Below are 20462 nucleotides of genomic sequence, written 5' to 3'. Positions count from 1 at the left end.
GCTGACTCACTTAAAGAAGGCTGTAAAGCACTGTGAAACGGTATATAAGTCTAGGTCCTATTACTATTGCTATTAAGTTCATCTGTAGCCTTGTATATCTCTGTCATGGGCTGCCTCTGCTCTCCCCTTATGTGTGCGCACAGCCATGTGGCTCCACATTTCTCACAGTGAACCGAAGCGCCAATACCTGCACATGGAAACCAGGAGTGCAGGGGTTGATAAAGCAGCCTTATGACTCTGGAGAAAGATGATGCTGTTTTCATAATTATAAACTACAACAAAGGACATTTCGAATCAAAATCAGAATTGTTTTCTTTTCATTAAAGTTTCCCTGTTGTTCAAATCAGGCCTTAAGACAATCACAAAACATTTAGGAAGAAAGATGCAGCCCAGCAAACCAGCACTAGAGGCCAAGATGGAAAATATCTCCACCGCCACCATGTACTTCCCCTTGGTGCTCAAATAGGTTGGAACAAAGGATATCCAAACACTACAGAAGACCAACATGCTGAAGGTGATGAACTTGGCTTCATTGAAAGTATCAGGTAATTTCCTGGCCATGAAGGCAACTATGAAACTAATAACAGCCAAGAAGCCCAAATAGCTTAAGACACCGTAGAACATAGTCACAGAGCCTTGATTGCACTGCAGAATAATTTCTTCAGCTACCGAATCCATGTCAGCGTCTGGGAATGGGGGAGAAGTTATTAGCCATGTCACGCAAATACCTATTTGAATAAGAGAACAGGAAATGACAATGGAGTTGGACAGTCTCTTTCCCACAAACATTCTCATCTTGGATCCTGGCTTGGTGGCCTGGAAAGCCAGAACCACTGTGACGGTTTTTGCCAACACAGAAGAAACAGCCACTGCAAAGACAACCCCAAAAGTCGTTTGTTGCAGGAGACATACCATCTTCTCAGGATGACCAATGAACAGGAATGCGGAAAGGAAGCAGAGCAGGAGGGAGATGAGGAGAATGTAAGTGAGGTCTCGGTTATTGGCAATGATGATAGGAGTGTTGTGATTCTTCGCAAATATTGCAAGCACCACCACTGACAGCAAAGAAAACAAAAGAACAAAGGAGACTAAACTGATTCCCAAAAGTTCTTCATAAGATAAAAATGTCAACGTTTTAGGTATACAAAAACTGTGTTTCTTGTTTGGATAGCTTCCTTCTGTACATGCATAACATTCATTACTATCTGAAAAATCAAATGGATTAATGTGTTTAGAAGTATCTCAAGTATCTCAAGTACAAGGCATATAAAAAAGAGAAGGTCAAAGAACACAAGTCAGACCCAGAAGATGAAGAGACAACAAATAAAGACTACAACATCAATTAACAATGGTTGAGACTGCCAGAGGAGGAGGAGGAGGAGGAGGAGGAGGAGGAGGAGGAGGAGGAGGAGGAGGAGGAGGAGGAGGAGGAGGAGGAGGAGGAGGAGGAGGAGGAAAGGAAGGGAGGGAATGGAATGGAATAGAATAGAATAGAATAGAATAGAATAGAATAGAATAGAATAGAATAGAATAGAATAGAATAGAATAGAATAGAATAGAATAGAATAGAATAGAATAGTGGAATGGAATAGAATAGAATAGAATAGAATAGAATAGAATAGAATAGAATAGAATAGAATAGAATAGAATAGAATAGAATAGAATAGAATAGAATAGAATAGAATAGAATAGAATAGAATAGAATAGAATAGAATAGAATAGAATAAAAATATAGAAGACACATTTCATTCTGTTACTATTGAATATTTCTATTCCAGTTTTCTTCCAGGATCAATTCAAAATTCTGATTATTATCTTTAAATCCCTATATAGTACAGGCCACATTATCTGCAGAACCATCTTTCCCTGACAGGTAGGGTGGGCATGTTCCTAGTTGCTTTTCTTAAACATGGCCGTCTTATGGGATCTAGGAAGCATGTCTTTTCTGTGGCAGCTCTTGCCTTATGGAACACCCTTCTTCTTAAAATTTGAGAAGCCTCTACCCTTCTGGCCTTCCAAAAAACACATAAAACCTGGGTTTTACACCATATGCTGGAATAGGGTGAGATGGACAGGAGGGTTTAGTGAGTGACTGTATGTGGAAGCTTAACATAGATGCAAGGATTTTAAGGCTTAGGGTTTAAATATCAATTACATTTAATATTACTGATGTTGGTTAGTGGTTGATTGGGACCACCCCATATTTCATGTAAGATGGGGCTATATAAATATCTAAAATATAAAAATAAATTTAAACAATATCCTATAATTATTTTTCCCATGCAAACTATAATCTAATTACACACTAAGCTTTCATATTTCATTGTGAGATCTGGCAAAGTGTGCTTTTCACATTCTTAATTGTAAACCAGAAAAGTTCACGTAGTCTCCATAAATACGTAGAGTGTCACAATATCAATATTTTTTTAGTCTTCAGATTTTATTTTATTCAGTTTTATTAAAAATTCTGGGATAGGGAACCTTTGGTGTGGACAAATTTGTATTTCATTTTTTTTTCTAAATTACCTTGAGTTTGATTGGTAATCCAAACATCTTATTTCTTACCTTCCTTCTCGGAAATCTTCCCATCTGGACACAGGATGCAGTCATAGCAGCAAAAGGGTTCCCCTTCCTTCACTTTCTTGTTTGAACCAGGGTGGCAACTTTCAGAACATACTGAAAGAGGCTGGGACTGAAGTATCAACAAGAAAGAAACAAAAGGAGAATGCCAATATTGATGTAATGACCTTGGAGAGCCCAGCAAAAGATTTTAATGTGAATGAGATTCACAGGAAACATCTAATTAACTGTACAATAGTGATACCTTTCTTCATAATCAACATGGTACATTGGAATTAAGAAGGTTGTCATCTCCTTATTAAGAATACTGGTCCAATATCTCATTATAGAATATGCCAACAGACATCAATATCACAGCTCTCACTTAAGCTACAGTTATTCAACTGAAGACTATTTCCAATAAAAACAGGAAGTCATCTCAGTAAATAATGAATTAATGACAAATGGCCATTCCTTCATAAATAATGCTAATCTCTGAGTTATAGATGGACATAATTGGTGGCATGGTTAATGCTATGATCTACTTTTTTCTAACCTTTCAGGTAACTTTTAAAGAAAGAACCCATTTCCTTCCAAACGATCTATATTGTTAACAATGGAACATATTTACCAGTGCTCTGGGAATTAAATAATCTATTAGGGTTCAAGAAAATCTTGATAGAAGAAATCCACAATTATATAAACAATAAAACAATTAAAAATGTGAATAATTTTAATAGGGTTGTTTTTCTTCAAGGAGTTATATTTTTCATTATAAATTGTTTAAGTCACCATAAGCAATGCATCTGATATCCATGAAGAGTAAGGTATAATGTTTTGAGGACTTCAGATCAACCTTATGTTACACATAATAAATTCATAAGTACTGTAAAACTGGAGCCAAAACATCTTGGCTCCATTTTCTGAATTAATTAACATGTTTTTCTACAAATCACCTCTCAATACTGAGTTATTCCTGCTTATCACTAGTCAGTGAAATTAACATTACACATCTGGGTAAAGCAATGGTGACCTGGAAGCAAGTTTTTCATAGTTTTCTAGAAATAAGACCTTACCTGGTTAAACCAGCTGTGCCAGGTTATGGCATCTTCATTAATAGTGAACCTTTGGTCCGATGGAGCTTCAGGGTCTAACCTGCCAACTCTTTTCCTAATGAAGGATTGGTTAGAAGAAACAATCCAGTTCAATACATCATATCCCACTAGTAATTCTCCATTCTGGTCAAGTGTCACTTTCTCCCCAGCACTGTTGTTAAATGAAACACCTTTCAAGAAATGATGTAGCTATGTAGGCCGGGGGGGGGCGGGGAGAGAGAGAGAGAGATTAGAAAAAGAGGAATTAGATGCATTTTTTAGGAAAAGCATAAGACTAGGTGCAATGGACATCATGGGCTGATAAAAACATAGTCAAAAGAAATGGAAGCATGGAAAGGAAATGTAAAGAGAGTTAATTATGGAGATATGGAATGAATCTTTTATTCTCAAATTAATGATCTTTCAGATGTTGAGTCGACTACCTGCCATGAATTTAGTTTCTTAAGCTTCAGTCTTCCTGCCTCTGCTGTTGATCTCTGTCTAAGTCTGCATGAAGACATAGCCTGTAAAGCATGGGCTATGGCATAGACCGAATTATAGATGCTATAGCTGTGACCAATCATGTTCATTTCAAAAAATGTTCCAGGAAGATCTTCTAGTTTTTCTTTCCCACTGCAGATATCTCCATTCACCTCATCCAGTTCTGAAGTTTTAAATACACAGTTGAAGGCTTGCTGCCAAAAGTCTTTGATAAAACCATCTTCTGCACCAGAGGGATTTCTATTTAAAACAAAAGGTCTAAATCCTGGTGGGTTATTAGCATGAATTGTGAAGGACAGAGCACCATGGATCATTTGGGAATCCCAGTCACGTTGATAAACATGTGAAGTGAGCTCCACCTGGGCTGTCAATATCCAGACTTTGCCTTTGATGATATGGTCCATCTTTTCTTTTTGTGACAGATATGGTAACCATCTCAGTAGCATCATGGAATAAGATTCACCATAAAATATCATTATATTTGTCCTGCTATCTATGATTTTATCATGGATTTCTGCACCTTGGTTGAACAAGCTACCAATCTCATTAAAAGATGTTATTATGGCAATTTTCTCTATGGTTTCAAAGCAGACACCATGCTTGAAAAATAATGGTATAATTGCATCTAAAAATCTTTCTCCATTTTCATTTTCCATCACACCAACAGCAACCCATGTCCACTTGAAGTAAAGCAGCAAAGACAGAATCCCTTCATACTGAAGTCTTTCCATAGGACTCATTTGGAAGAAGGAAAGGCGTGGGGTTTTATAATTCATGATTGGAGCAGAGCCATAGACCAGCTGAAGGAAAATTGACAGCAAAAGGAAGAGATAATAACAGTCACATTAACGGTAATGTGCAAGAGGCAGTAAACAGAAGACACAGTATACAACTTCGCTAATGTATTGCAAATTTCAGTATATATATCAGAAATTCAGAAACAAGCAATGTTACATTTCTGATCAGCTTGCACAGTAAGGAAGGAACTAGGTTATAAATTCTGCTTGTCAACCATGAAATCAAACATGGCCAACAATTTGCTTGTGGAGACAATTCCCCACCTCCACACTCTGCTTTCCACCTGTCTATATTTTTGGTTATCTTACCATATTCACTTACCATATTCACTTTATGTTTTTTTTCATTGTTTATTTTACTGTTCTATTACCTTATATCTGTTCTGTTTACACTTTCATTTTCTTCTTTTTTATTATTGTCAGCCACCTAGAATAGCTTTAGAGTGAGATAGGTGGCCAATAAATTTAAGAAATAACAACAATCTAATCTGACCATCATGCTGACTGTGCAAGCAACAACAACAACAATATGCAGAAATCTGTATACGGGAATATCTTCCGTCTGGCAGCATTGGGGATAACACACTGAAGCTTCCTAACGTGGATACTCCATTATTTGTAGCAGAAATAATCTCTGTAGAGATCATTAGGAATTATAAAATGACAATGAAACTGATCCTTGAGAAAATAAATTGGAATTTTAGCTGTGTCTTCAATTTGTTCAGCTCAAGGCCTGTTTATTGATCTGCATGACTATCTATTCCAAGTGCATTTTATTGATCTGTATGACTGTCTATTCCAAGTGCATTTTATGAACAGGTGCACAAATAAAAGGCCATGGCATTCTTGCTAATAGAAATGCATTTATATCTCAAAGTAAGATGGGTCAGTAATTCACCCATGGGGGTCTTCCTTAGCCTGTAATTCTGATCACATATCTTCATTTGAGCTGCTATGGAAGGATATTCAATCATTTTATTTCACTCTGAACTTCTGGCATTTTCCTTATGGCTGACATGATGTTTTTGATCTATCTAAGTCTTCAGCTATTACCCAAACCCTTGGCACTCTTACAGTCTTGCAAATCTCTCCTCTAACTGCTAAACAGCAGAAAGTCTATACTATACAAATGAAGAGAAGACAGTTTATGATTTGCCAGAGAAACTAAGGTGACCCAGACAGCAGCAGAACCCCAAATCTCTTCCATATTCTTTGAAACTCATGTTCTCAGGCTTCAGAAACAGCAGGGTGGCTTCCTAGTCTATCAACCGCAGAGCTTTAATTAAATTCCACTATTCTGCTCATGCTACTAAACATGTGAAAGTATCTGAGTCCTTTCAAATGTACCCAAAATGTCACACAGTCATACAGAATAACAGAGTTGGAAGGGACCTTGGAGGTCATCTAGTCCAACTCCCTGCTCAAGCAGAAGACCCTATACCATTTCTGACAAGGGGCTGTCCAGTGTATTCTTGAAAGCTTCCAGTGATGAAGCACCCACAACCTCTGAAGGCAAGCTGTTCCACTGGTTGATTGTTCTCACTGTCTGGCCTTTGGGCACTTTGGAAAATAGGTTGAACCCCGCCTCTCTATGACAGATCCTCAAATATTGGAACATTGCTATCATGTCACCCCTGGTCCTTTCCTTCACTAGACTAGCCATGCTCAGTACTTGCAAACGTTCTTCATATGTTTTAGCCTCCTGGCCCCTAATCATCTTTGTTGCTCTTCTCTGCACTCTTTCTAGAGTCTCGACATCTTTTTTTTACAGTGCGATACTAAAACAGGAAGCAGTATTCTAGGTGTTTGTTTGTTTTTTAATCCCATTTATATCCCGCCTTCCTCCGAAGACTCAGGGTGGCTTACAACCTAAGGCACAAATCAATGTGCTTAGCAATAGCCTTCATCCTATGTATATGCCTACTTATTAGGGCTTTCGCCCCCCCCCCCAAAGCGGCATTATTACAAAGTCAGCTTATTGCCCCCAACAATCTCATTTTACCTACCTCGGAAGGATGGAAGGCTGAGTCAACCTTGAGCCTGGTGGGACTTGAACCTGCACTAATTGCAGGCAGATGGTGTTACTTAGGGAGGCATTAGCCCACTGCTCCACCAAGGCCCTTGTTTTACTTATAGAATGGTATTAGTACCTCACATGATCTTGATTCAATCCCTCTGTTGGTGTAATTTAGGATTGCATTGGCTTTTCTCTCTGTTGAATTTCATTTTGTTAGATAGGACCCAGTGTTCAAGTCTGTCGAGATCCATCTGGATCATGCGTCTACCATCTAGGGTCTTGGCTATACCTGCCAGCTTAGTATAATCTGCCAATTTGATGAATTTGTAGGTTTTTCTTCCTCTCTCTCTCTTTTTACACACACTTACACCCATACATTTTCATTGGATTAAATAAATTAAATTAGTATCATTATAAAATGAGGTTTAACTTTAAAAAAAAAAATAAAAAGTGTATGTGTGTGTGTGTATGATTTTTTTTGCCAAACTCCCAGTTTCTATATCTGATTCACAGAATAACCTTTATATAAACAAAAAAAATGCTTCTCCAGATCAATATAATTTCAAGTTGATGTAATCTACCTGTGGAACTTTGTAGTTATCCAAGATATTTGCAATGTCAATTGAGGTTTTGGAGTCTAATCCCCCAATCACTGCTGTCAGGCGGCTCTGAATACCACAGATGTAGTTGGGAACAAATTTCTTCAAGCTGTAAAGTAGAAGCATTGTGGCATGATAGGTCCTCTCTGCACTGAAGTGACTGTCATAAATGTGGAAGCCCAGGGTGACATTGGGTAAGATATGAGGATTTTCATTGATCTCCTTCACTGCAAATACCAGGGTCAGGATATGTTGGTAATTCTTAGGCAATAAACTGGAATAGAATCAATTTATTTATGATATTGAAATTTAAATCTAAAAAAATCTCTGTTTTGCGTCGTCCTCATTGGTGTAGCCTTCAAATCATTTCTTTTTATTACAGACATCTGCGTCATGTTTAATTGATTAAGGACAATGATAGGGCAGTATAAAATTTACAAAGTTACAAAATGGTGTTTTATTCATTTCTATTCTTTTATTTCTGCAAGCAACTCTGTGGTGAAGAGTAGTATACAAAATATAAGTCAATGAAAACTGAGTTTGGATCATTAAATAATCTAAACAAATACCACTCAACAAATAATCTAATCTAAACAAATACCACTCATCATTGGAGAATAGCATCTCAAAATGATCTCCATAGCCAAAGGTGGGAAAATTGGAAGGGACAATCTCTGCAGTTTATAAAGGGAAGGCTTTGGATTATTTATTAAGCTAATCGGAACTCTGAATAAATAGTTACATGAAGAATTTTAATGCTGTATTTTCACTAATATTCTGCCCAACATATTAAGTTATGGATAGAAGAAGGAGAGATCAGATCAATAAAAAGGCAATATTTCTTTGAGAAGGTTTCAAAAGGAAATGATAGTTGGCAAGGAAAATAATAAAGGAAATTATGAACATCTATAACAACTTAAAACTGAGTAACTGAATCCAGCTCTATGACCAATTATTCCCACAACAAAACTAAAGCAAAATCCTTACATGAGATCTTCATGCAATAGTGGTCGTGGCACTTCATCAAAATTTAAGGCACCATGCAAAAAACTGCCTAAGGTCCCTATGCCACCTACTATGAGATCTCCCCATTGATGATATCTGTGATGTGGCACAAAAAGACTTTGAAATTTACATTTCACTTGATCAGTCCTATATACTTGGAGAGAAAATAGTGTTAGCAGCAAGATTGTTAAAGCCATTCTCAAAGCAAATCCAAATTTTGCCTATCGTAAATATTATACTTTCCCTATTTTTATCTTTTTTTCTTTGTGATGTGAAAATTAAATGTCTAGTAATAAAAACTCCTGACAGCCAACCCTTTAGAGCAGAATCTATTAAGAATCACCCTGGACAGTTTGTGTCTGTTTTCATTCTTTCTTCCAGCTTGAAATATACCGTAAACTGGTGTGTTAATAATATCCTTCAAACTTTTTGCTGTTGATCTTGAACTTGGACACTGAGGTTCAGCATGAAGTAAACAAAAAGAAAACTACCAGTATTATTATAATTAAGGAACTAAGTAATTACCAGATTAAATCCCAGAGAAATGAAGAAAAATATATGCTTTGGAAAGAACATTTATTATGAAATAATCAGTTACAAAAAAAGTTATGCATAACATCATCTTTCCCCAACCTTCTGGCCTACACCTAAAATATACAGCCCAATATATTTTACCAGAATAAAGAAACAATTCTACTTTGCTTGTTTTCACACTGTGCATATGAGAATGTCTCATTTCTCTCCCAGGTCTCATTTCTATTACATCATGTAATTCTCCTATTTGCACAGTAGCAGACAGCCTGCTACTAACCTATCTTCAGTTTTCTTAAGATATGCCTGAAAGTCTGAGAGAGACAGAGAGATGAGAGAGGATAGATAGATAGATAGATAGATAGATAGATAGATAGATAGACAGACAGATAGATAAATGATAAGTAGGTAGATGATATCGTGTTTCCCGAAAAATAAGACCTATCCCAAAAATAAGACCTAGCTTTATTGTTATGCATGCACCTAATATAAGCCCTACCCACAAAATAAGCCCTAGTTTTGGGATGAGGCAAATGCATAAAAATCAAGCTAGGGCAGTGGTGAGGGAGTGGTGCTATGCCCTGCACCCGCTTAGCTTAGGACCGTCACAGCCAGGCTTCTCACACCCCAACACCTGTCACGCTGCTGCTGGACTTTTGCGGCCGCTTGGAGCCGTTCATGGATGGACACCATGTGGCAGGAGGATGCCACACTTGCAGCAGGAGGCCACATGTCACTTCATGCCAGTGCCACCACCGTGGCAGGAGGCCACATGTCACCATGCCAGTGCCACTGCCACAGAAGGAGGCTGTGTGGCTTATCGTGTTGGTGCACCAGTCATGGCAGGCCATGTGGCTCATCACGCCAGTACCACCGCTCAAAAACAATTTTTGATGCTCACCAGGCTGGAAAAGTTCAGTCAGCAGATCATCTACAAATGGAGGCAATTCAACATGATTGTTATGGTTGAACAACCAAGATCACATCAAGATCAAAGCATATAATACTTGATGCAGGCAGACCTCTCTTACATTGGTGAAAGTCAGTGTTCGTAAGACTGCCATCAGGAGAACACTGAACAACAGTGATGTACAAGGTTGCAAGGAGAAAGTCATTACTCTCCAAAAAGGACATTGCAATCTGCATATACTGTAGTTTGTGAAATCCAAACTAGATAAACTAAAAGGCTATTGAAAAAAAATGGATGGATGAGACCAAAATAGAACTTTTGGGCTTGAATTAGAAGTTGAATTAGCTAATTTGGTGAAAGGGGAACACTGTATTTCAGCATAAGAACTTTTTCCCGTCTGTGAAAGGTCATGGTGGCAGTAACATAGTTTGGGTCTGTTTCGCTGGACCAGACCAGGACAGCTTACCAATATTGATGGAATTACAAATTCTTAATTTTACCAACAAATTCTACTGGAAAATATCACAATATCTGTCCATGAACTGAAGCGCAAGAGAAAGTGGACCATACAGCAAGACAACAACTCAAAGGACACAAAATTTTCTGTCGTAAGAATAAAATTAAACAAAAGCATGAAAACTGTATTGTCTTATTTCTCCACCAGATCCTGAATCCCTGTGTATGCAACCCCAGTGACACAATAATTTGTCTGAGGTGTGTTTTTTACATGTTCATGGATGGAACTCTAAAAGATGTACATTTTTTAAAAAAAATTATGAAAAAATGAAAAATGTTCTACCAAGTTTTCTTTCTAGCCCAAGTGATAGAAATATTTGTTAAATGCTAAAACATCTCTTCAAAATGTATGGGATATGGCCAAAGCATACTTCAGAGGGTTGGCTATAACGTATGCTTCTAAGAAGAACAAAGAAAAGCGATTACACTTAAAGCTGAGAGAAGAATTTTAAAAAAATGGAACTACAGCTACAAATAAACCCACAAAAGAAAGTCCTTAAGAAACAAATGGACATAATAAAGCATAAATTAAATTTAGCTGAGACTGAAACAATGGCCCCAAAGATTAAATGGACTAAACAAAACTTTTTTGAAAATGCTAATAAGCCAGGGAGATGGTTAGCATATAGAATTGAAGAAAGAAAAGGAAAAAAGAATGATAAACAAGCTACAAGATTTAAAAGGAGAATTACACTTCCAAAATGATGCAATGAAAAAAAATTATCAGAGATTACTACGAGACACTTTATAAGGCAGAGGAATTTCCTAAAGAAAAAATACAGTTGTATTTTAAAAAAGCAGGTTTGCCAAAAATCCCAGAGAATATTCGAAATATATTAAATGGAAAAATATCAATGATGGAGAAAATAGAAGCTATAAAAAGGCAAAAAAAGATAAGACTCCAGGCCCAGATGGACTTCCCGCAGAATTTTATATAGCATTACAAGATGTATTAAGCCTGACTTTGAAAGAACTGTGTAATGAAATACTTTTGGAGACTAAAATACCAAAGTCATGGATGGAAGCTAATATTACCTTAACACTTAAAGAAGATACTGACCTTACACAAATAAAAAACTATAGACTAATATCGCTATTAAACATGGAGGCAGTTTTAAGTCACATAGAGAAAAATGGGAAACAGGTTCCTATAGCATTTTACTCAAGGACATTGTCCTCTGCTAAGCAAAACTATGCTGAGATTGACAAAGAGGCCCTAGCCATCGTTGCTGGAATAAAAAAATTCCATGACTATTTATATGGAAGGGATTTCACGATCTACACTGACCACAAACCTCTGTTGGGACTTTTCACAACAGACAAACAAAAAACCCATATACAAGAACGTTGAGATGGTCTATTTTCCTATCTGCATACAATTTTAAATTAATTCACAAACCAGGCAAGGAAATGGGCCAAGTTGATGGCCTCAGCAGACTACAACTGCCACTAATGGATCCAGATCTGGCTCCTGCTGCTAGAATATTGTCCATACAGGACATACCTGAGTTTCCCCTCCATGCAGGGGACATTGCTGCTGAAATTGCCACAGATAAAATACTTAGTAGAGTGTTGTCATGGGTATACACGGGCTGGTTGGAAAAAAGTCCAGGCTCAGAATTTCAAAGCTATTTTGTCAGAAGGCATGAGTTATCTGCCCATAAAGGGTGCATATTATGGGGAAACAGAGTCATAATTCCCACTTCCCTAAGAGACAGGGTTTTACAATCATTACATGAAGGCCATCCAGGCATTGTCAGAATGAAAGCTTTAGCTAGAAGCTACCTCTGGTGGCCTGGCCTTGATAAGGACATTGAGGCTCAAGTCCATGGTTGTTATACATGCCAGCAATCTAGGCCTGAAATGCCACAGGCTCCAGTTCACAGGTGGAAGGAAATGCACACACCCTGGTCTAGGGTTCACATAGACTACGCTGGGCCTTTTCAGGGACAGCTCTTCCTTATAGTAGTGGATAGCCACTCCAAATGGCTGGAAATAATTCCAGTTCCTAATATGACTACTGCTAGGACCATCCAGGTGCTGAGAAAATTCTTTGCCACACATGGGTTGCCAGATGTTGTAATTTCAGACAATGGGGCCCAATTCACTGCTGCTGAATTTCAGGCTTTCCTTAGAGCTAATCTCATCAGACATGCAACATCTGCACTTTTTCATCCATATTCTAATGGTCAAGCTGAACGCATGGTGAAGACAATGAAGGAGGCACTTAAGCACATTGTCACAGGTGACTGGCATCACAGATTGACAGGTTTTTTACTCTGCCAGCATTCTACGCCCTGCACTGCCACAGGCAAAAGTCCTGCAGAACTACGTTGGGGGAAGCGTTTGATCACTAAACTGGACAGGTTGCATCCAGATAGAGTGGCAGCAGAAGCCTCTCGACCAAAACCCCCGAGGGGGCTGCACATGGGCGATTGGGTTTGGGCCAGGAACTATGGTCATGGAAATCTGTGGGTTCCTGGTCAAATCACCAAGGCATCCAGACCCCTATCTTATGAAGTGGGGTTGGAGGGAGGGCGAGTTGTCAGACGACACATTGATCAGCTCAGGAAATAGTTTCCAGAACGGCCACTAAGCGAGGACTGCATCATAAGTCCCTCCCAAGGTCCTCAAACTTGCGGCCAAGCCAGCCCTCACATGGACTACCAGGACTTTTCCTTCTTAACTGAGGTGGAACCGAAGGGAGAACTGGGGAGCTCTGGAGTGCAACTCTGCTGAACAGTCTGACTCTGGGGTGGGCCAACCTGGAGAGGCCAGTCAGAGTGCATCAAATCCCCTTGACTCAGGAACACAAAGGGACACAAGTCTACCCAGCCCACTGGGTAAGCTGGTAGATTACAAAGTGATGGGAACTCTGAGACACTCCTCTAGGGCACACAAGCCTCCTTCATATCTTGCAGATTACATTGTAAAATAAAGAGCTATATATTGTTGTAAATCCTGTTGCCACTAGACTACAGAAACTAGTGCTTTGATGTTACTGTCTAAAGTGCCATTTTGGTAGCCTATTCATTCAGACGTTGTTTAATAACATTGTAGTCTACATTGTTTTTTTTATTATTATCACTTTTACTTTAGTGTATTTGGATATTGAGTCTTGACAATTGTTGAGACTAATTGGTATTAATATGGTCTGTTCTAAAAGGGGAGGGGTGTTATGTACTGGGCTCTTGAAGGAACACCACGTGGGTTGCTGGAGCAGCTAACGGTTCTCCAGCAACCCGGACTACAAGTCTCCTGTGCTGCAATTGGCTATCTCCAGGCGGCAATGGTTGATTCAAACATATTGGCTGCCGCCTAGGGGCTAAACTATATATTGCAGCTAGTTGCAGCCATTCCCCCAGTACAGTTCCTGAACGAAATAAACGATGAGTTACCCTGTACTCCGTTCTGCATCTTCATTCCTGCGCCAAAGAACCTGCTATTTAACAAGTGTCTTTCTCCCGGCTTGGAACTGGACCTGATTTTTCTTCCCACATAGCGCTGCCTGTCAGTGTTCTATTGCCTTCAAGGAAACATTGTATTTTATGAATGGAATCAGGGTTTCTCTGGCTGCAGATCAGAAGACTGTTAAAAGGGGGGGCAGATCAAAGGCTTTTTTAACTTCTTCCCAATCCTTCTTCCTTTTACTTCATAGCCAGTAGAAAACACAAGCAGCTTCAAGAATTGTTGGAGGGCAAAACGCACATGAAGGAAAGTGGCCCTGGCAAGTTCAATATTTGAAAAAATGGTAAGTTTGTCTGTGGAGGTTCTCTCACAATCTCAAAATGAATGGTGTCAGCTGCTCACTGTTTCAGTGATTATCTAGAAGTATCTGATAGATGTTTCTGGAAACATATTATGTAACTTCCCCTCTCCCCCACACCCCCAAAAAAGAGCTGCAAATATTGGTGCAGTATTTATGTCAAACACATATAATCAGATAGATCAATGAAGGGGAAAGTGAGAAGCACAGGGAGAAAACAAATTTGCAGGGAAGCCTGCCCTCCTTTGGGGCAGAAGGGGGTGGCTCTTTGAAACAGTAGGTTTCTTTACTCTTTACTCTCCTACCATCCGGTAGGAGATATAGGAATATAGCCAGCCGTACCAACAGGCTGAAAAATAGCTTTTATCCGTGGGCTATTAGGCTTTTAAATGAGACATAATCTTATGCAGAATTGACTTGGGAGGCCAGTGTGTGGTGTAGTTGGTTCATATGGTGTGGTAGGATGGAGGGTTTGTTGTCACTGTGTGTTGGGGGGAGAGAGCACGGGGGGAGGCTCAGCTAATCTCAATGTACACATGTTGTACTTTGACAATAAAGATTTATTATTATTATTATTATTATTATTATTATTATTATTATTATTATTATTATTATTATTATTATTATTATTATTATTATTATTATTGACCACTAGGAGACAGTACATGACTGATTGCATCCTTATTGAGTATCATCAGACATGAATCTATGCATGTCCAAGCTTCTTCTGAGAGTTGGACTCATCAGTCATTGTGCTTTAGTTGACTACATTATTTTTAAGAGATATCCAAATGCTTAGTGGTGTTGCAGAAAATGATGTATAGAATGCATTACAAGGTAGACTTAATATACCATTTTGACAGATGATGAGGGTATGACATACCAGCAACAAATCTGAGCTACGTGACTCATACGGCCTTCTCTAAAGCCTCTTAAACTTGATTCTTGCATATGCATGTAATGAAAGGTCTTCAAATATATCTGCCTCTGTACAGTGAATATTGCAGGGAGGGAAGGGAATGTTGCTCTTTATCTTAGACACAGAGGTGTTTTCATACAGTTTGGCGAATCAAGTTGTGGAGCAGCCAGCCTGTCCACCTGAGGAGCCAGAGTATATCAAAAGTTTAATAGAAACTAGTGGGGCACTATAGGCTTCTGGGTGATGTGAGATCTTTTGACTTGGTCTTCTGTCCATGTCCATCTGAGATGATTGACTAGAAATTCAATAATTCACCATGTGCTCCACTTGCATCAATTGCATTGTTTTCTCACAGAAACGAAAATTAGTTATTCCTGATGACCTGAATTGCAGGATATAAGGATTCAAATTATCAATCTTATAGAATAAATTGAGAGCTGGCTCCTGATTCCCTGGGCAACAAGACATCACAAATGATCCAAGATATAGTTATTTGGTGAAGAAAAATGTCAGTATTTTGGACTCTTTATCTTAAGAAAAAGCTGCTAAATTCGAGAAACACTGCACCTGTAATTCCAGGAATGTATTCTCCAATTTCTTTCTTTTGCAGAAAGGATTTGCCATGAAACACTGCAGGAATTGCAAGTTCCACTCCTAAATGATGTCTCCTGCAGTAATTTCTTTTTTTTTTTTTTTATTGAAAAGTTTTATAAAATACAATTTTCCTTTAAAAAAAACCCCCTTCCCCCTCCCTCCTCCCCTCCCTACCTCCCCCCTATCTCCCCCCCTCCCCCTCCCCCTCCTCCCTCCCCTACCTCCCCCCCTCCACTTCCCCTCCTCCCCCCTCCCCCCCCCCGACTTCCCAGAGCAAAATACAAGGTATATATCTAAAAGGCAATCATAAACAATCATATACTAACAATTATAAACTCTAAAATCCATCACTCTCTAGCTTGTATATAGTAAACCAATCCTTAATAATACTAAATATATATAAAAAACTAAAATAAAAGAAAACTAGCATCATTCCCATCTATGTTCTTCCACAATTCACTATTACCTTAACATATTCTCATTTGCACATTAATAAATAGTTCTTACACAAATTAACCCACATTAACCCACAAAACTTTCTTCCTCTTCCTCTGTAGTAAGTTGTCCATTAATTCCAAATTAAAAAAAAAAAATCTATTACCATACATAGCATCCCAAAACTTTTTTTTTTTTTTAAAAAACACAACTACCACTTAACTATAAATATTTTGTGGAAGTTCCATAGATTTCTACTGGTCTTATTTTTTTTTCTTTTTTGAGCGTTTTAAGGCAGCACGCGTCACCCTCTGTTCTCTAAGATCATCCAAAAGAGTTGCAGCTTGAACTCCTCCTGTACCCTTCTCGTCTATCTGTGCATCTTCATCCTCTTGATGTTCTCCTTCTCCAGATCCCTCTGCAGCTTCCAGAAGTGTTGATGGGGTTACTTTCAAAACATTATTATAAAAATCATGCGCTTGCTTCACATTACTCAAACAGTACCTTTTGCCATCATACATGAAGCTCAACCCAGCTGGGATCTCCCATCTGAACCTTATATCTCTTTGCTTGAGCTCTTGCACAAGAAATATAAAATCCTTCCTTCTCTTTAAAATCTTTGGAGGAATTTCTTTTAGAACCAAAACTTGTTGACCAGCAATCACAACTTTGGTATCGTAGGCAGCTTGTATAACTTCATCTCTAATTTCCCTTTTTACAAAATAAACCACCACATCTCTAGGCAACTTTCTCTGTTTAGCAATCCACGAATTCACACGAAACACTTTGTCCATACCTTGTTTTAATTCAGATGCTGGATGGTTCAATACTCCCTCAAAAGCCTCAGAAACCAGCTGCTTTAAATCTTCCTTAATATTCTCTTTTAGGCCTCTAATTCTCACAGCAAACTGCATCTGGTAAAATTGGGCCAAGCTCTGTTCACTGTCAATTTTGTCTTTTAAATCTTCAATTTCCAATACTTTTGCTTCTAATAAAGCATTCTTTTGAATCAAGTCTTGCACTTGATCATCCAGCACCTCCACACATTTAGCAACTTTTTGCACTGAGGACAAAATGTCTACCTTCATTTCTCTAAGTTTCTGTTCCATCCTTTCTTCCATTCTCTGCTCCAATTTCTCCAATTTCTCCTCCATCTGTAGAAATTTAACACCCATTGACTCCAAAATTAACTGGGTATGTTTTTCAAGATCCTTCGATGTCAATACATCAGGAGAATGCAACGCCTGCAGCAATGATTGTTGTTGCACCGGAGAATTTCCAGCACTCCGAAAAGTTCTAGGGGGAGGTTTAGCCGCCATCTTTTACTTACAATTGTGACGCACTTTCACTTTAAGTTTTAAGCAAAGTCCATCAAGCTTGAGAGTAAAATAAAATCTTCTTCATCTCTTCATCTTTCCCTCTTGTACTGCTCTGCCTGCTCTTTCCCTTTCATAGTCTCTCCTTCAAGCAGGGATGGTCGCAGACGCCTGGCTCTGCTCCATAAAGTCCGGAGCAGAGACGCTGGTCAGCTGGGAGCAGCCCAGGCTACGGGGGAGTTCAATCCTTCAGCCGCCCAAGCTCCAAGCTCAGGCGGCCCCGGAGAACTCAACCCCCACCTGGGGGCTCACCCCCTCCTCTTCTCCCGAGGAGGGGGCTTCAGATTCGCCCGAACAGCTGATCGGCGCTGTTTCGGGCGAAAAAACACCAGCTGAGCCGCGGGCAGCCCGGGAAGGCTCCCTCCGTCGCCGCGGAGCCACCGGAAGTCCTCCTGCAGTAATTTCTTGAGAATTAGCCTAGATAAAAATGAGCTATAAGCCAATCCACAGTGCTCTGTGCTGGATACATACAAGAAAGAAAAGGACATGTATGGGTTAAGATTGTGTTGATACAGAAAGGACGTTTTTATCCTGGGGCTTCCCATCAAATTAGAGAGATCTTACCCCTACCATCTAAGATATGCTGGTGTGCACATTAGCACAGAGAAAGGGTGCCTTATTAAGGCAATTCTTCCAATACCCATTGGCCTCACCCAGACTCCATCCATGCTCCCAAACCTGGATGCCCTGTTGACCATTTTTTGATGACATGTCCTACACAGTGGAGCACATCATCTCAGTGCCACTTGTTCACTAGTTTAGCAGCCCCCAACCTTGGTCAGAGGCTCAGAGGTTGGAGACCCCTGCACTAGTTCGCTAATTACTAGTTCGCCCCCATATACCTACATACACACATATACCTACATACTGTAGTAATAGGGGATCTTGTATATGAATAGCATAAGGTTTGAACCTTATTCCAATTCCTTCAGCAATATAGAAGTCTTCTTTGTTTCTCCCCACTGGTCCTCCTGATTATGGTTACCGGATGTGAGACACAGTTCATTAAACTATGCTCTAGGGATCATTTGGGACTGTTGCTTCTCTACTGGCCTCCCTGCTATGTAACAACTGATCCTGGATCAATAGCTCTGTCACAGTCACTCATGCCCTGTTTAAATGGACCACCTTAATGCACTCTCCATGGAGCTGCCCTTGAAAAGGGTTTGGAAGCTTGTGCTGGTATAAAATGTAATGGCACACACAGTTACGTGTGCTCCTAGAAGAGTACATTTTACATATCTGCTTCACAATTCAAGCTGTGATTTTGAACTTAAAGCCTTTTATGGCATTGCTAGGTCAACAAAAGTTTTGCAATATAGCCTCTGAGGGGCATATTTATGGCTTCCTCTTTGATTTCCATTTGATCTTTGATTCAGCTCTATTCCAATTAAAACACAAGTCAATTCCATAAAGCCTTTATGTCCTGTATCGAAATGAAGAAGAGACGGTTCAGTATATTGTAGTAACTTGATAATCTGCACATTCCATTGCCCTCAGAAGGTGTTTGGGGACTAATATTTTATCACTGCATTTGCCTTTGTGGAAAAATAAAAGAATGCGGTCTGTAATGAAGTGTACCTCATTCTCCTTTGTGGGGAAGCAGAAAAAGACAATGTCCCTTCATTCAAACCAGGAAATGGATGAGTTGATATTTAGTGCCAGAAACCAAGGGCAAGCTCCCTTTAGGAATAAAACTTTTTTTTTTAAAGAAAGTAGGTTTTATTCATCTTTTCTTTCTTTCTGGGATCAACTTCTCTTCCTGGTGGTCAAACTTCATGTGCATCGAGAAAAGGGCAGATAGGAAGCCTAATGGCTAGTAATGAAAAGAGAACAGAAAATCAGGCAAAGTTGCAGAGAAGTGAGTAATATTTAATGAAGAGAAAGGGTAGACAATGAGGCTAACCAAGCCTATACTATACAAGACTTAGTATAAAGATTAAACATGACCTTTAGCATCAAATAATAAACTTCTTTCTTCAAAGCAATTTCACAGACATTTGGGGATATGATGTCAATAGAACCTAAAATATAGACTCTTCTTAACTGTAAGAGGGAAGTAATACGTTAAGTAAACCAATTCAGATGTGAATATTGTAAATAAAATCTCTTTTTCTGTTTGTACATACATGATGCGTGCAGCTCTTTCTAATAGGCATTTTTCTTTCTCTTTTCCCTTCTCTCCTCTTTATTAAAAATGTTCAGGAACAAAGAACAAAGAAAGGAGGAGGAGGAAATGCTTTTGTTCTTACTCTTTCACCTTTGCAATTAATTAACTTTATTGCACAGATAGCAGAAACTGAAATAAAACAGCTTTTCCTGAAAGAGAACAATTCATAGGTCATTTCAAGAGGGAAATACAGGAGCAGGGAAAGGACCATGGCACACATTCCCTCTTCTCTGGTGGTATGGCTGCCGCTGATGTTGGTGCTACAAGGTGACGGATGGGCTCATGGTGGGTGGGATGCAAGAAGGGAAAGTAGGGGTCTTTGGTCTTGACTCTAAAGAAGAAAAACTGATCTCTAATGTCTAGTTAGTGTAAAGCTGAGGCCTCTTTCACCCATGCTAGAGAGCAAGGATTAAGGTTTCAAAGGGAAAAAAAATGAAAGCTCCTTTCCCTAATCCTAAATTTCTTGAGATGATTCAATGTAATTTCACCACAGTAGGAATGCAGATGCTCTACAACAGGGGTGTCAAACTCAATTTCATTGAGGGCCGCATCGGCATTGCGGTTGCCCTCAGGGAGCCGGGTGGGTGTGGCCTGGGTGGGTGTGGCCTACTGGGTGGGTGTGACTAAAGTGCGTATGGCCTACTGGGTGGGCGTGGCCAGCTCTACATCGTTC

At 39.2% G+C, this 20462-nt stretch overlaps 1 protein-coding gene across 1 annotated transcript; it reads right to left on the bottom strand.

Moving 5' to 3' along the window:
- Positions 1-300: 300 nt before the first annotated feature.
- Positions 301-9835, bottom strand: LOC310650006 (vomeronasal type-2 receptor 26-like; the record flags this gene model as incomplete). The annotated part of the gene is made up of 5 exons (XM_083378841.1): positions 301-1205; positions 2566-2692; positions 4097-4954; positions 7550-7841; positions 9738-9835. 5 exons carry the CDS (start codon positions 9833-9835, stop codon positions 301-303), a joined length of 2280 nt encoding a protein of 759 aa, XP_083234967.1.
- Between the last annotated feature and the right edge of the window lie 10627 nt (positions 9836-20462).

The sequence above is a fragment of the Vipera ursinii genome (assembly GCF_947247035.1).
Source record: "Vipera ursinii genome assembly, chromosome: Z".
Lineage (NCBI taxonomy): Eukaryota > Metazoa > Chordata > Lepidosauria > Squamata > Viperidae > Vipera > Vipera ursinii.
Note: the sequence above shows the minus strand (reverse complement) of the source record. Positions and strands in the feature narration are given on the sequence as shown.